We start from the raw sequence: 15,518 nt of genomic DNA, 5'->3' as shown, positions 1-15,518 counted from the left end.
ATAACTATGTAAAATTGAATTGCTGAAGCGGTTAACTCAGGTTTCTTATGGTCTCCATTTCTGTGTGGGTATTATAACTCTTGGGCTTCTATTATGAGAATATGAAATTTTAAACAAGCTTCACATTTGATCAGGTTGTCATTATCGGGTTAATTTTCACTAGGGAGAAAAATAAAAAGACAAAGCACTAGATCTCATCCTTTGTCACATTCATTTTTTTTTTTTAAACAAAATCTTTGCTAGGATATTAAAACTCAGATATTGAAAATTATATTGCATAGATTTGCTGAAATACTGACTAAAAACTGGTGGTAGAAATCTCAGTGCCTTCATCTGACCCATAATTTCCCTTGCAGCAGGCATTAGGAATCTCATAATTTCACTGTATGTGCTTCATGTTACTTCTATTTATTCCAGGTTTGAGCCTTGACAATATTTTCTGTTTTCTTTCTATTTTTGTAATGCAAAAAATTGAGATAAAATCTTTAACTTTCAAATTTAAGTAAAGTGCACCCAAAGGATCTGTTTGTCTGTGAGGCTGATTTAATTATCAGTAGGCATGGAGAATGTCTTTTGATACTTTATTATCATGTGCATACTTAATTTCACTAGTTTGACCAATGTCATCAATTTTAGCCCTTCTTTGTCTGATTTTTCCCCCTCTTATTTGATGTTTATTTGTGTTACCCTTTGTGTTATCCTTATCATGTTTTGGTTTTCCATTGCTTTTACATCTCATAGATCTCATGGGCATCTTCCAGCTTCCTACAAATAGCTTGTTTGATTACCTCTTCTGGTAGAGTTCATGATATTTTTCAAAGGATTCAAGGTAAGTTGATCTTTACTGCCACTGTTTTGCCTTTTAAAAGATAAATGCCAATTCTGCCTTCTAGTTTCACCTTTACAATTTGCTCTCATCCATCCTTTATGAGCTCTCACAGACTTTGTACTCATAGGCCGTGTAATTGTGAGCCACACTTCAAAAACTATTGTGGTGCAATATGAATAAATTAGTAGAAGAAACAGTTTGTACCAAGGACCCAAGAGATAGATTATAGTTGTGCACATTTATTTACTTTATGATTACTCTGGTGCCTTGGAAAAACATTCCTGTTGTACATATTGCTCAAAGGTAACCTAAGGAAAGCTGTTCTACACACACTTGCTTTCAAGTGTCCAGGTTTCTCTCTGTTGCTTCAGCAAGTGCCAGAGCATACTTTCATCTGTTTAGTGGAGGTGACAGGAGCACATGGGTCTTCTCATGCCCTTTTTCATCAAAGCAAATCTTACTTTAGTTGTTTTTCACTTAAACACACTTGCATGTCCATGTTGCTTCCCAACTTTGTGTTTGGATATTGGCTAGTGTGGAAGAGATGGAATCTTAAGTCTTGTGGCAGGCAAATGATGAAGTGGACACCATTTATTTCAACCTCTGTGTTGTTTCTTTGTATGATGTATAGGCAGGAAAAATGAGAGAAATGTGCAGTTTCACATTTGGACAGATGAAAGTTTAAAGTCTTGGGGACAAGTGGTAGTAGATGCAAGGTGACATAGCTGAGACCTTACGGATGCAAGGTGACATAGCTGAGACCCTGGACCATGAACTAGTACTATTACTGCAATGTATTGAATCTCCTATGAGACTGAAGAAGTTGATTGGAAAGGAAGGATGGAAAAAGAAATTGTTAAGTCAGAAAAAAAAAAAAAAAAAAGGAAAAAAGGCAGGTAGGCAAGACAAGCAAATCGGAAGAGTGTTGAAGAGGGATACAGCAGCTGATGCAAGAAGAAAATGTATTCAACCATAGGAGGTCTTGGTACAATATAAAAGAATACCCTTAGCTGAGGGCATCTGTGTGAACTGGTTACTGATATCAAGGCCTTTAGCCTTTTAAGTGGTACAAGAAGCAGAGGCACATACGAGATTTCTGCAGTTTGAGAGCATTATGTCACTGCACTTGGTACTTGCTGAGGGACTTGTGCTGCAGATCACACATTGATTCAGACCTTTCTGTTCCTTTTAGAGACTGTTGCTGCACTTTGAAAAGATCTACTGATTTTATTTCATCCAAAAGGAATCCCCTTCACATGCAGAAAAACTGCCCCACAGTCTCAACCAATATGGAGTAAGTGGGGAAATGAGGGATTGCTGCACTCTACTGCTCTGAGCTATGTCACTGTTGTAGACATCTCTTAGCTAATATTTTATCATTTGTTGATTTTATATGCCTCAAGATGAAGTTCAGTGGGCTTGAAAATACCTAGGTTATACAAGTGTTCATAAATGCATTCATCCTTTCCTTTCAGGATCTTAATCCTTTATTATTGGTGCACCAATTAAAACAAACAAAAAAAAAAAAAAAAAAAAAAATTATGCTGACCTTTTGACTAAAGAAGAAACTTAAAGAGCAAGGAAAAAAATGCATAAGAAATGCCAATATTTTTCAGTATCTTTAGGAAGCCTTTCTTCTTCTTTGGGTAAATTAGTTTGTTAAAAAGCTACCACCTTATTCTAATTCCTTTTTCTCCTTAGGGAAGTCTCCCAGGAAATTTTCACCAAGAATCTTTTTACTGGAATTTGCCTTCCTGAAACACACTGCTTTTAGTTTGAATTATTTTCCTTCTAACCAAACTTTCAAGAATTTTATCCTTTTGTGGCCAGTCTCAACTACATTAGCACCTAATCTTCCAATTCACTCTTCATTCTCTGTTAATTGGAAGCAGAGCCTACCCACCCTTATTATTCCCCTCAAAAGCATTTTAGGAGTTTCCTCTTCATCCTGTTTCCTGTTGTATTCATAAAGTCTCATAGTCAGTAACCTATATTATCACTGAGGACTGTGCTCTGGTTTGCTCTTCCCAAATACACCATCTAATAGATCCTTCTGGTCTTTGAGGGAAATCCCAAGGTGATAATGTTGTTTGGGGTTTGTTTTGGGGTTTTTTTCTATAAGTTTATATATGTCCTCTGCAGTAACTTAGTAGTTCTTTCTCTCTTTTGGTCTAAACCTCAGAAAAAATGGATTCATCCATGCTCCTTTACTGTTCTTCCTCAACAAGATGTACTACATGAATTTGAATTCTTCCACCTCCTTCTCTCCTTAGATTGTTGTGTTATTGCTACCATTACCACTCAGCTGTGTGACATAATAATCAGGTGATTGGTGAATCTGAAGTCCAGTCTAACTCATGATTCCTGGTGTTATCAATGTACAGCTTCTGTTCCACTCACACTTAGATGGGTCCTACATTTGCTGTTGGGGATTGGTTGATTTGCTTCCCTAATCAGCTGCTTTGGAAGGTGTCCATGTCATCCTMCATGTCTGGTGCTCCCACATTCCTTTCCAGCTGCTCAACTACTTTTTCACTGCAACTCCTCATGCCTAATGTCACTGATATCCTTTTGTATCATATGGGCTTCTCTGCTTCACCACTTCATTTATAGGTCTTCTATGTTTCCTAAGGGATACGTGCAGAAAATCATCCATTCCTGGTTTCTGCTTTTGGAAGCTATTGGTCTGTGTTCCCTGGTTTCAGCACAGAACCTGAACTGGAAAATTTCCTTCCACAGTTTTTTTGTGGACACATCAGGAGGTAGCTGCTCGGTGTCCAGCCTGCATACTCAGAGCTGTAGACTGAGAATGATCTGATAACAAAGGTGATTCTGATGCTGTGCTTTCAAAGGGATGAATTTGATACTAAACTTCATTCTAAACTCCCTTCTCCAACTTGTGTCTAAAGTTGCCCTTTTATGAAATTCAGTAAGACATTGAAATGTTGATTCACAAATACATATCTTTCACTGTGCTTCTGTGATGAGTTGATTTGTACCATAGGAAATTTATGATAATCTGAGAACTTGCTATCATCCCTTGAAATGATACAGAATTTTTTTTTCAAGTTTTCTTGTGAAATGATCCCCTTTTCTCCCATTTGGCCACATAACTGATAACTTTTCAATGACTTTTGCCATGCTGAGCTATATGCAAGGAGATTAGCTAAGTCCCTTGACCATTGTGGTTTTAACACTGCTCAAATAACAGAAAGTTTATATTTCCACTCCCTCCAGACTGCAGAGAAGGAACTGGAACCTATCATTTAGGAGATGAGTGTTCTATTGAACAGGCTGTTAGATAAAATATGAGTTATTTTCAAGCAGCTTTGTGGCATTTCTTGCACTTTCATTTCCTTTGCCCTGATAACAAAAGATGGATCTCTGCAGCAAGCTACTTTTCTCTTTGTCCCATTTATTTTACTGACTGTATCAATGGAGCAAGGTGTTGCTTATTGAAAGATGTGTAGAAATTCTTTTGAAAAGCATTCAGTGTTTGTACAGGAATGGAATACTAAGTAACTGTCTAAACTTACATAATATAAAGACTGCCATGCTATATAGTCACACTTCTTGAATAGTAAAATTCTTTAACTCCCCAGTTTGATACAACACTTCTTTCTYACATGAAAATAATGATTTTTTATTTTGACAGTAATAGGTTCCTTAGACTGGACTGCTTTGAAAATTGATTTCTTTAATGCTCTTTAATGCTATGTTGTGATCAAGGAAGCAGTGTAATAGACCCTACTTAATGATATTTGTTTTGTTATAAGAAAAGCATCCTTTACTGAGTATAAGTGCCACTCCAGGGAGCTGTCAAAGGGTCTTCTTGGCTCTGGGTACTTCATTAACTCCACGGTATGGCTCATGACGTTATTGTAAGTTAAGCTTCTATAATGAATATAAAGCCACAATATAGTAAAATATTTAGGAAGGTACATATGCCTTAATATAAGAAAGTAAAAATTAATAATCAAATTTCTTTGGATGCTGAAATCTAAATCAGGGAATGTTTAAATTTCGGCCTTAAATCTGCAGATGAAAGACCYGGCTTGTGAAGCTAGTCTTACAATGCCTGTCAGTCACAGAATCATAGAATTAATTGGATTGGAAAATACCTTTTAGATCATCAACATCACGTAACACCACCTTATCAACTAAGCTATCACTGACTGCCATGGCCAATCTTTTTTGAAACACTACCAGGGAGGGTGACTCAGTCCCTAGGCAAACTATTCCAGTGTTCAATCACAGTGTCAGTGAATAACTTTTTCCTAATATCTAACCTAAACTTCCCCTGGTTCCGCTTAAGACTGAGTCCTCACTTTCTGTCAGTGGTTGCCTGGGAGAAGAGATTGACCCTCACCTGGCTACAGCTTCTTTTCAGGCAGTTGTAGGGAGAGATAAGGTCACCCTTCAGTCTCCTTTTTTTCCAGGCTAAACAACCCCAGCTCCCTCAGTCATTCTGCACAGCACCTGTGTTCCAGGTCCTTCACCAGCCTTGTTGCCCTCCTCTGGGCACATTTGAGCCTCTCAAGGTCCTTCCTAAACTGAGGGGCCCAGAAATGGGCACAGAACCAAGGTGTGACCTCACCAGTGCCAAGTACAGGGCAAGAATGACTTCTCTGGTCCTGCTGGCCTCACTGTTTCTGATACAAGCCACGATGCCATTGGCCTTCTTGGTCACCTGGACACACCCTGGCTCATGTTCAGCTTCTGTCACCAGCAACCCCAGGTCCCTTTCTGTCAAGCCAATCTGCCCCAGCTTGTAGCACTGTTGGAGTTTTTTATGGCCAAAGTGCAGGACTTAGCACTTGAACTTGTTAAATCTCATATTGTTGGACTCAGCCCTTCTATCCAGCCTTTCCAGGTCCCTCTGCAGAGCCCTCCTACCCTTAGGTTGACACGTACTCCCAGCTTGGTGTCATCTGCAAATTTGCTGATAGTGGACTCAAACCCCTCATCCAGATCATCGACGAAGGCATTAACCAGGACTGGCCCCAACACTGATACCTGGGAGACCCCACGAGTGACTGACTGCCAACTGGATACAGACACCTGCACCCACCACTCTCTGGGCCTGGTGTTTTCTGATGGAGCAGCAAGGATTTTCTGGCAATAGTAAAAAAGTCTTTTGGTATGAAGAATGTTGGTATTAAGGATTTTTGAGGGCAAATTACTTTGTTTTTTTCCAATAAGTTTTTCATTACTTATATGAACTAGATTGTTACCTACAAAAGAGCAAACATTAGAGTAATGTGTTTCTACTATTATATCAATAGACTAGCCATCACAGACTAAGGAGGTAAAAAATTACAGTTGCCCTTTCACACACAGGGTAAGTACTCCAATAAGTACAGAAAAGAGATGCTATTGTCTAGCCAGTTTGTGGAGTCCAGTTTTTAAATTCATGTATTCTGATGACAATATCTGATTTTTAGCATATCATGAATCAGTAATAGAACAATGATGCAGAAATGCCAGACATCCTGAAATAAACAAATGAGATAATTTTTCTCTGCTTAGCTATGGTAAGTGTTCACAAGTTGTGCTTATTCTGGTTTTTTTTAATCTACTGGGAGACAGATGGGCGGATTTATTTATATATTTATTTATTTAATAAGGCAGATTCGGAGCAACATGAAACATTAAGATGCAGAACTCAAAGAAAATGAACAGTGGTTATTTACTCTAAGAAATAATGTATCTGAAGGACAAACAGGAGTTAAGTAGTTGCATTATAAGCATTGGAGTTGCTGTAAGTATGAAGAAAATACTTTAAGCTATGAAGATAGTAGAGGTAATATGGTAAGTTGTCTAAAGACAATAGAGAGTCTGCCTATAAGGAAAAGAAAAAGAGAAAACCACACCATTCTGTCAGTAGTAGCTAAGTTAGAGCTGATTTTGCAATAGTGCAAGAGAATTGTAGTCTTTGCAGAACCTCTTCACTATGCCCATTGCTCAATTCAAGATATGCTTTATTATTTTTTAATAGGTATAGATACTGCCAGAATGGTTACCAATGCTTGTTTAGCACTTCTGTTTTCTGCTGCCCCAATTAGAGATTAGTGTCCCAAGAGCTGAAGTTTTGGTTGTCAGGCTCATTGAAAGGGCAAGGTGCAAACATGAAAGGCACAAAACACAAAATTGCATTAACACAGCCTATTTTGTGCATGTGACTGAATGAATTGCAAGGCATCTCCACCCAAATAATCTTTTTACTTCTCAAAATCTGGAAAGTACTGCATTAGTTCAGTGTAGTTCACTGGAATACAATAAGGGTAGATAGCAAATTGTTTGTAGAAATTCCTAGTGAAATGTCAGAACCTCTTTTCTAATATTTAAATTAAGTAATATGWGTACACAACAAACCAGTGGGGCTGTACAATCTTTTTTCTTATAGGTAAATATTTTTACAGGTTTATCAACAACATTTGAGCACTTCTGTATAGTGCATATTTATTTATTGTCCTCTCATATCAGATTTTCATTGTTTTTTCTGAAGTCAGGCAACCGCTTATTTAAAAATAAAAGAATAATATATGGTTAATTTTTTAGCATGAATCAATTGTTTTCAAGACTTTGTGCTGAAATTACAACCAAGATTTAAACACAGGGAAGTGGATTAAATAAACTGTACAATTTATGGGGACAAAATAAACACATCCATATTTAATACTGTTAGCTCATGGACAGATTGTTGTTCACCAGGACACTGAGGTCCTTCTCTGCAGAACTGCTTCCCAGTTGTCAAAGCATGATTTACCCGTAGTGAATCCACCCTCCTGGTCACCTTCTTGTCATTCACAGGGACAGATGGCCTCTAGAGTGAGATACTCCATCATCTTTCCAGGGATTGAGATGAGGCAGACTGACCAATAGTTCTTTAGGTTCTTCTTCTTGCTCTTTTTTGAAGACTGGGGTGACATTTGCTTTCTTCCAGTTCTTAGACACCTCTTCTGACTGCTGCAACCTTTCAAAGATGATTGTGAGCAGCCTCACTATGGTGACATTAAAGGACACATCTATGTTTGAATGAAATATAGCATAGCTCCCCTTATCAGGGAAAAAAAAAAATCAAAATTTTAAGCATGAAATAGAGATTTTCTCTTATTGTCTTGGTAGGTATATATTGCCTATTAATATATGCATTTTACAATTGAAGAACCAAGTTATGCTTCACAAGCCATTCTAAAGTAACATATATTCTGGGTATTCTAATTCCAGTTAGTTTGCATAGTAATCTGACTTTCTTTTTGGCAATTTTTCATGTTATTTTTTTCCTTAGTCTGTGCCCCTTCAAACATTGCTGCACTGTACCACAGTAATTTCATCTCCATCTTTCCCTGATATCTACCAAGTGTCCTCTCTTATTTTCAGCAGATGGGTGAATGCAGGTGTTTTCATCAATACAGATTTTTGCCATTCCAGTGAGTTGCTTGCTATCATTTTACCTTTAGTTTTTGCTATTGAAATTCAGTTCTCTTTCCTAGAAATCCAGAAAAAATACTCTCTGGTTTTGTTGCTTATGCCACTATTCATTTTGTTTAGGCAAGATTTTTGCTGTCTACAGTTTCTTCTTCAATTGTACATACATAATCACATCCAAGCATAATTTTAGTCCAGCTGAAATTACATTCCAACTGTTTATTAAATCCAGGTTTGGGCATGTGTGAATACAATACAAATAATTTCCTTTGTCATGTTTCTTCCAGCCTTTTGTGTACATCTTCCATTTTTTCAACAACATAGCTGCCAACGTATTTCATCTTCCTAATCATCCCCATCACCTGTCCCTTTACAGTATCTGCTTTTTGTGCCATCATGTCAAATGTAGTGGGTTTTTTTTTTTTTTTTTTTTTCATCCTTTTTCATTTTTTTTTTTTTTTTTTTTTTTTTTTTTTTTTTTTTTTTTTTTTTTTTTTTCATCTTCAGAGTAATTCACTGCCGCTGCATTGGTTCAGTCACCTTTCTTCTGATATCGTATCCTCTTTTTTATTTTTCCTTTGGCATGTTTGCATGCTTAGATGTTTCATCTGTGCTTTTTATATCACTGCAGCCACATCATCCACATTCCATTTCATATTTAGCTTCTGCTATGATGCCTTTAAGACAACAGCCATTGAATGCTTATTCATTTATAGGATGTCGATTTAGGCATTTTGCTTAAATCCTATTTTTCTATTGTTATCATTTTCATCCTCCCTGTTTTATGCCATGCTTCCTTCTTCAGCTTGTTAGCTTTTGCAGAGCTTGGATTTAAATATATACTCAGAAAACATGGAGTATATCACATCTAACCTCATCTTTTGAAAACCTTGAATATTACCATTACCAATGGATTTTATGACCCACCAACTACTTGGTTGTTCCTGCAGTAATGTACTGAAACATGCATTTGGTGTATGTTATTCCTAAGGAAAACAGAAAAAAACACCATGCAAATTTGAAATTTGAAATATTGTTTATTAATTTTTTGTCAATTCAGAGTAATCAGCACTTCAGTTTGCTTTTCACAATGTTTCTGCATGCAAGCCATGATCCTAAGGAAAAAGCACACATTTTAGTTAGCTGAGTCCTTTATTGCCTTCTAACTGTCCACAAGTTACATGATAAATTCTTGAAGCATCTATCAAAACCCTGTTCTCATTTCACTTTATGAGAGTTTTCATTCCTGAACTGGAGCATGACACCTTCCAACTTGTTTTCTCCAGACCAAGGATTTTTGGATTCAGTGGTCTTAAGCAGAAATTGTAGGTGTTTTCTCCACTGTCATGTCTTCCATATAACGTTACCCATAGATTTTTAGAATTTTGTAATATTAAAGGTATGGATTTGGTYTCATACAAGTAAGTGTTATTTCATCTTGGTGGAGTGAGTTTGTAAGATTTAGTTACTGTCTTCCAAAATGTTATTTCTAATGAAATAGTTCCACAGCTGGGCTTTAAAGCTGCAGCTTAATGATCTTCTAAGCCAGTATGCTGAATCCTGTCCTAGGTCTCCAGATGTTGTCATCTGTATCACAGAGAACTGGCTCTATCATTTACACTGCTAAGCCTGTTCTTGTGTACTTCTGTTTTATCAGCAACTAATATAGAATTCCTTATCCCCTTCTTCTTTCTTAGAATGCCTTAGTGTTTAAATAATTAAAAAAAAAAAAAAAATAAAAAGGAAAAATGAGAGAGAGAGCAATAAAAGCACTACATTACCTATTTCATTAGATAGCAATATGTGTTGTCCAGACTAGTTCTGGTATTTAAGATTAGGCATAGGCTACAGTAGATTGTTGTTGGCTTCTCAACAAGCCAACTTCCTGACTTGTTGAGAAGTATTCATAGTTTTAGAATATATTTTGTAGTTATCACAAAACATGGTGGTGTAATAGTTTATTGGGCTGAAATAATCCAGGCTGTATAAGTGATGCATCCTTGTAGAATTCTCAGCACATTGTGAAGAAGAAACTTGGTCTTTTAAAAGACCCTCCTTCCTCTGTAAAGACAGTGTGAATTAACTTCTACTTTTCTTATATACCATTTACAGGATCCTTAAAGAACATTAATCTCTGCCAGTTTTTAAGCAGGTTAAAGCTTGAAAAAGCTTTGAATGTCAGTATTTTTTGTTTTCCTCCCAGAATATTTTTTGGGAGTTCTTTTATGCTCTGATTCAAAGGTTTGCTCTCATTATCAGAGATTTATAGTAAGTATAGTTTAGGACTTCATTGACTTTAATGTAGTGTTCAAAGTCAGTAAAACTCTTCCTGGGTTGATGCAGTTGTAAGATAAAGAGCATAAAAAAGTTTCTTTTTCCTATTTTAATAGGTGCCTATTTGAATTTCTGGTTTTAATAACTGAAATGCGATGTACTAAGAATACAAAAACCATCATCATAAAATAATGATAGTGATGATGGTTTGTTTTTTTATTTCTGGTTTTTTTTACAATCTCTATAAGGTTTTTATGAATGTTAAGTTAAGGGATTGTTTTTCTTAGTTGCTTAGGCAGGGTTGCAGTTTGTTTCCTATTCTTAAATGAGAAAAAATGGGAAGTTGTGCATGGCATAACAAACAAAATAATAATAAATATTGAATAATAATAAAGGGGAAATAAAGTGATGCAAAGGCAACCACACACAACCTATCGCAGACTGAATCCAAGCAGTGGCCACTTTCAAAGACAATCCTTGTTCTCTCTGTCCCTCCATGCCTCCAGCTCCCTTCTCCTTGTACCATCACCTTTTCTTGCTGAGCATCATGTTACAGGTCTGGAATACCCCTTTGGCCACTTGGGGTCATTTGGCTTAGCTGTGTTCCCTCTCAACTCCTTGGCCGTACCCACTCTACTTCTTTGGGGTCAGAGAGGGGGAAAAAAAAGAGAAAGGCTTGACACTATGGAAACACAGCTCAGGATTAGCTAAAGCATAACACATCAGTATGTGTTATGAGCACTGTTTTAGCCAAAAATCCAAAGCACATTACCATACAGGCTGCTGTGAGGAAAGAAAACTCCCATCCCAGTCAGTCCCAGTGTGTGATCTTGTCATTTGCTTATTTTAAGAAAATACTGGAATAGTTCATTGAAGCGTAAGGACCTTGCTCTGAATAATCTTTTTAATATGAATAACTTTTTAAACAAGTTGTGTTACTTCTGAAAACCCTTTAATTTTTCTCTGTAACTGTATAGTTCTAACTCAATGAAATAAGAAACTCTTCTTACTCTAACTCCTGTTTAAACCTGGTGGGGAGATCTTGATGAAAAATCATCCTGGGAAGTAGTTATTTGAATAAGGTAGTCTTCATTAAGCATGTGATAATAGTACATGTGTGACTACTTTATTTTACTGTCCAATCTTATTTCATGTCAGTCATTACACACTTCAGGAAATTATCGTCTGGAAGATTATTGCACTTATCAAGCAATTGAGGTTATAGTCACCCTATCCCAGTTTTATAGTACCTTTTGTGACTTAGGTTCCAGAATATAGTGTCTGTCTTCTTATGTTGAATAATATAATTTTACTAAAGCCAGAGTGTTTCCGTCTGTACAGAGTCTGTCTGCATTCCATCTGTTGGCCTCTGCTAAAAGGATATCTCACTGTTGAAGGACTAAAGAATGAATACTTACAAATAACACTCAGAAAAATGTAAGCTCTTATGGACACAGGAAGCTCTATCATTATTTTGTTTCTGAGACTCTGACAGTTTAAACTTGTTGTATGAATTAACCCCCCGTTGCTGAAAAAAAAAACAGAGAAAATATGATAAGTATCCAAAAATGGTGAATAAATATATTTTTGTGCTTTGCGCCTCGATCAATAACATAGAAAAGTACTACAATATAAAGTTATTGAAAGTATTTTGAAAATTAATTAATAGTTGTGAAGAGCTGTCTAACTTCAGTAATAAATGCTTATGAGAACAGAAGTCAAGAGGAAAACTGACAGTACTTTCTTCAAAGCAGAGATTTCACTGAGTGCAATAAATGAGGAACAAAGACAATAACAAGGTGAAAGCAGAATAGTGAGTAGCTTCTGACTGAGGTTTGTGGCAAGGTTGTGTGGAATTAACTGAGGTTCAGGAGGGTAAATATTAGATCTAATTATAGAATTTTATCCTACACATACTTGCAAGATAGAGCAGATAGAAGTTTCCCAGACAACTTTAATTTCAGCATTTCTATTTTTCTGAAAGCTTGACTTGACATTTTTGTATATTTGGTGTTTATTTTTCACTTCCTCCTTTTCCTTCCTCCCCCATTTTTATTGTGAATATTATATTGTGTGTATTGGTTGCAGACATTCCACAGAAGCAGATAAAACAAAATATTGGATTTGCCTTTTCCGTTAAAAAGTGTGTCTATATCCAAATCAATAGATGGGTATCTAATTCTTGTTTTAATTCCCTGCCAAAAAATTCTAGTGTGATTGTTGTATTTTCTCAAGTTACTTTTTCCTATTAAAATTTTATAATCTGTTACTATAGGATTGGTCAAATTGAGAATTAATTTTTTTTAGTCCAGATTGCACATTCCAAACAAACTCTCATTTCTTTATCATAGTTCCTTTTCAAAAACAGGCATTACTGTTTTGTATTGCACTTTTTCTTAGAAAGCCTACAAATGCCTGAGGTTATATATGTGAAGTTGTTTGTATAAATATTACTTAATTTAAGATAAATACTTTAACATATAACATCACTTTCTTAAGAAGCATTATTTGACAACTCAGCTATAGCAGTTGAGGATTGTTATCCAGCTGTTTACTCAGTAGGCAGAGGTTACTGCTTTCACAGCTCAGCCAGCAGAGCACAAGTGCAAGTTCTCATTGTTCCAGTACAGCAGAGTCAACAATGGCTTTGAAATATGTAATTAGCAATTAGATTAAATCTGCTTATTTTGTATTTAAGTGGATCAAGTTGAATTCCACTGGCTGTACAGTGAAGAATTATTTTTCTATCACAAATACAGTAACAAAATTCTAGGGATAAAAAGTCTTGAATTTCTAACAGTGTGCAAAATGCTTTTGTCTCTTGAGTATCAAGTGTGCTTCATTGTTTTTTTTCTGTAAGAATGCAGCTGAAGCCTTATTATGCCACTTTTCTATGCTTGTATCTTATTGAATATTGAATCATGTGGTTTGCTTGTTTCCTCCAGAGCTTTACAATGGTACCTTTCCCATTTCTATTTTGATAAATAAAGACAAGGAATCAAAAACAACCTTCAGCATTACTGAAGTTGTTCATCAGCAACATACTCCTAGTAGTGACGAACAACCGCTAAAAAACATTTTGTTTCTTTCTGCATGATATTTTCTTATGTAATTTAATTATTGGGAAAACCAAAACCCCTGCATTCAAGATAAAACAATTAATAAATTCCTTTACCAAATGTTATATATAGACAGAGAAAATTAACTCATTTTTTACTGAGCAGTTGTAAAATTCAGGATCTAGTTTTGCCTCTACACAGGAAATAAATGATGATCTGCAGTTGTATCCTGGCATTGTATCCCTGCAGCCTAATGAAATAATGAAATCATGTATGCAGATCACCATGAGGTTTCACAGTTAAATACCTCAGTCCTAGGTGAAGCTTTGGCTATAAATGTGCCCATCCACCTGCTGCCCAAGATCATGAGCAGAGCTGGGGGCAGTAGGACAGCACTCATTATTTTTAGGGATTAAGCCAACTACTGTGTTCTTTTTAGCTTGTTCTGGATAAGGTTATTTCCTTAAGTGAATATGTATATATATTATTAATTGTAGGATGGAATGGGAAATTTGAGAGTCACTAAAAAAGGAATACGACTTGAAGGAATATCTGAATTTCTACTTCCACTATATGTGAAAGAAATCCATTCCCGAAAGGTAGGTGTTTTTCATCTTTATTTCTTAATTTGCAGCTAATATAAATTGATCTCTCCAGTCTCAAACTACAAAGTTTAATTCTTACACCTCCTCGATTAGCAATCAGTAGAGGTTTGCTTTGAAAATACCTTAGCAGTGAAAGCTTCCTTCATGTCAAAAAGGATTTTTTTTTTCTGAAACCATGCTTGCCTCTTAAAAGAAATATTTTATCCTAAAGAAAGGAGATTCAAAGCATGTATATTTTATGCTTCAAATGACCTCAGCACTGGGAATGGAACATTTGACTCTCATTTGATGTGAAATCCTGAAAAACAAGATAGTGATAAATGGAAAATGCAGTGAAATAAGGAATAGTTCTTTCTGTCACTAGCTATGATGATTTCTTTATCTTTTAATTCTATTTTTAATTATAATTTTTGTTTGGGTTTGTTTTGCGCATTAGGTAGAGGAAATCTTGCTATGTTAGGTAATGTCTCTAGGATTTATTTTGTCAAAGCAAACCCTTTTTAATGTTATTTAAATGTAATTATTATATAGCATCAGATTATTACAGAGGAAAAAAAAACAAAGATATGTACTAAGAAATTCAGTGTAGCTCATTTTAACTCTTATGTTTTGATTCAGTTACGCTGTTTATATTAACATTGTCAATTAATTTAAAAAAAAATTAAATACTGGAAGATTCTTCTTTTTATCATGCAAGAGATCACCTATGACCAGAGAAGAATGTTAAATTTGCTTTCAGTCAATCATCTTCAAAGAATTTTAATGTGCACAGTGCAACATTTGACAGAAATCACAAGTATGTTGACCCTAACTGCCTTTGTGGAAAATTTTGCCTTTTGAAATCTGACTTCTATGTATCTAAGAAAAGTCTTGAGTACACTCACAAACAAGATCATGACAGTTTCCCAGTTCTCTTAATTAGTTCTCTCTAGTTTTAATAAATCTTTGAAGCAGTCTCTTCATCCTCTTTTTCTATAAAGCTAAGATCTTTCAATGTTTAATAGAGTAGCAGTATTATCCTGGGTAATGGAAGCTTTTATAATATTAAAGTAACCTTGCAGGGAGCATACTTTCCATTCAAGGCTGTAGAACATTAGTCATCATGTGTGTGTTTTGCCCATTTCTTTTTTGTGAGTGGAAAGTGTGTATTACTGTTTCATGTCCTGTTACTGTACATGAGAGTTATGATTTCGAGTATTTTCTTACCCAGTGCTTCATATCACAGAATATTGGTTCTGCTAAAGTGAGGATGCAAACTTTTGTTTCCAAAATACTGATAGTAATGAGACTCAGGTAGGGTCCTAATTTCATTTAGCTGCT

General features: G+C 35.7%; 1 protein-coding gene across 1 annotated transcript in view; it reads left to right on the top strand.

Annotated features, from left to right (window-relative positions):
* The first annotated feature begins 805 nt into the window (after positions 1-805).
* The window catches only part of SGCZ (sarcoglycan zeta), a 121,305-nt gene continuing 106,592 nt past the window's right edge, over positions 806-15,518 (top strand). Inside the window, 3 exon segments of the mRNA XM_057376097.1 lie at positions 806-829; positions 2,022-2,123; positions 14,091-14,192. Coding sequence (XP_057232080.1) covers positions 806-829; positions 2,022-2,123; positions 14,091-14,192 — 228 coding nt within the window.

This window comes from Malurus melanocephalus, unplaced genomic scaffold (genome assembly GCF_030028575.1).
Source record: "Malurus melanocephalus ecotype Western Australia unplaced genomic scaffold, MMel_1.1 scaffold_270, whole genome shotgun sequence".
In the NCBI taxonomy this organism is placed as follows: Eukaryota; Metazoa; Chordata; class Aves; order Passeriformes; family Maluridae; genus Malurus; species Malurus melanocephalus.
Note: the sequence above shows the minus strand (reverse complement) of the source record. Positions and strands in the feature narration are given on the sequence as shown.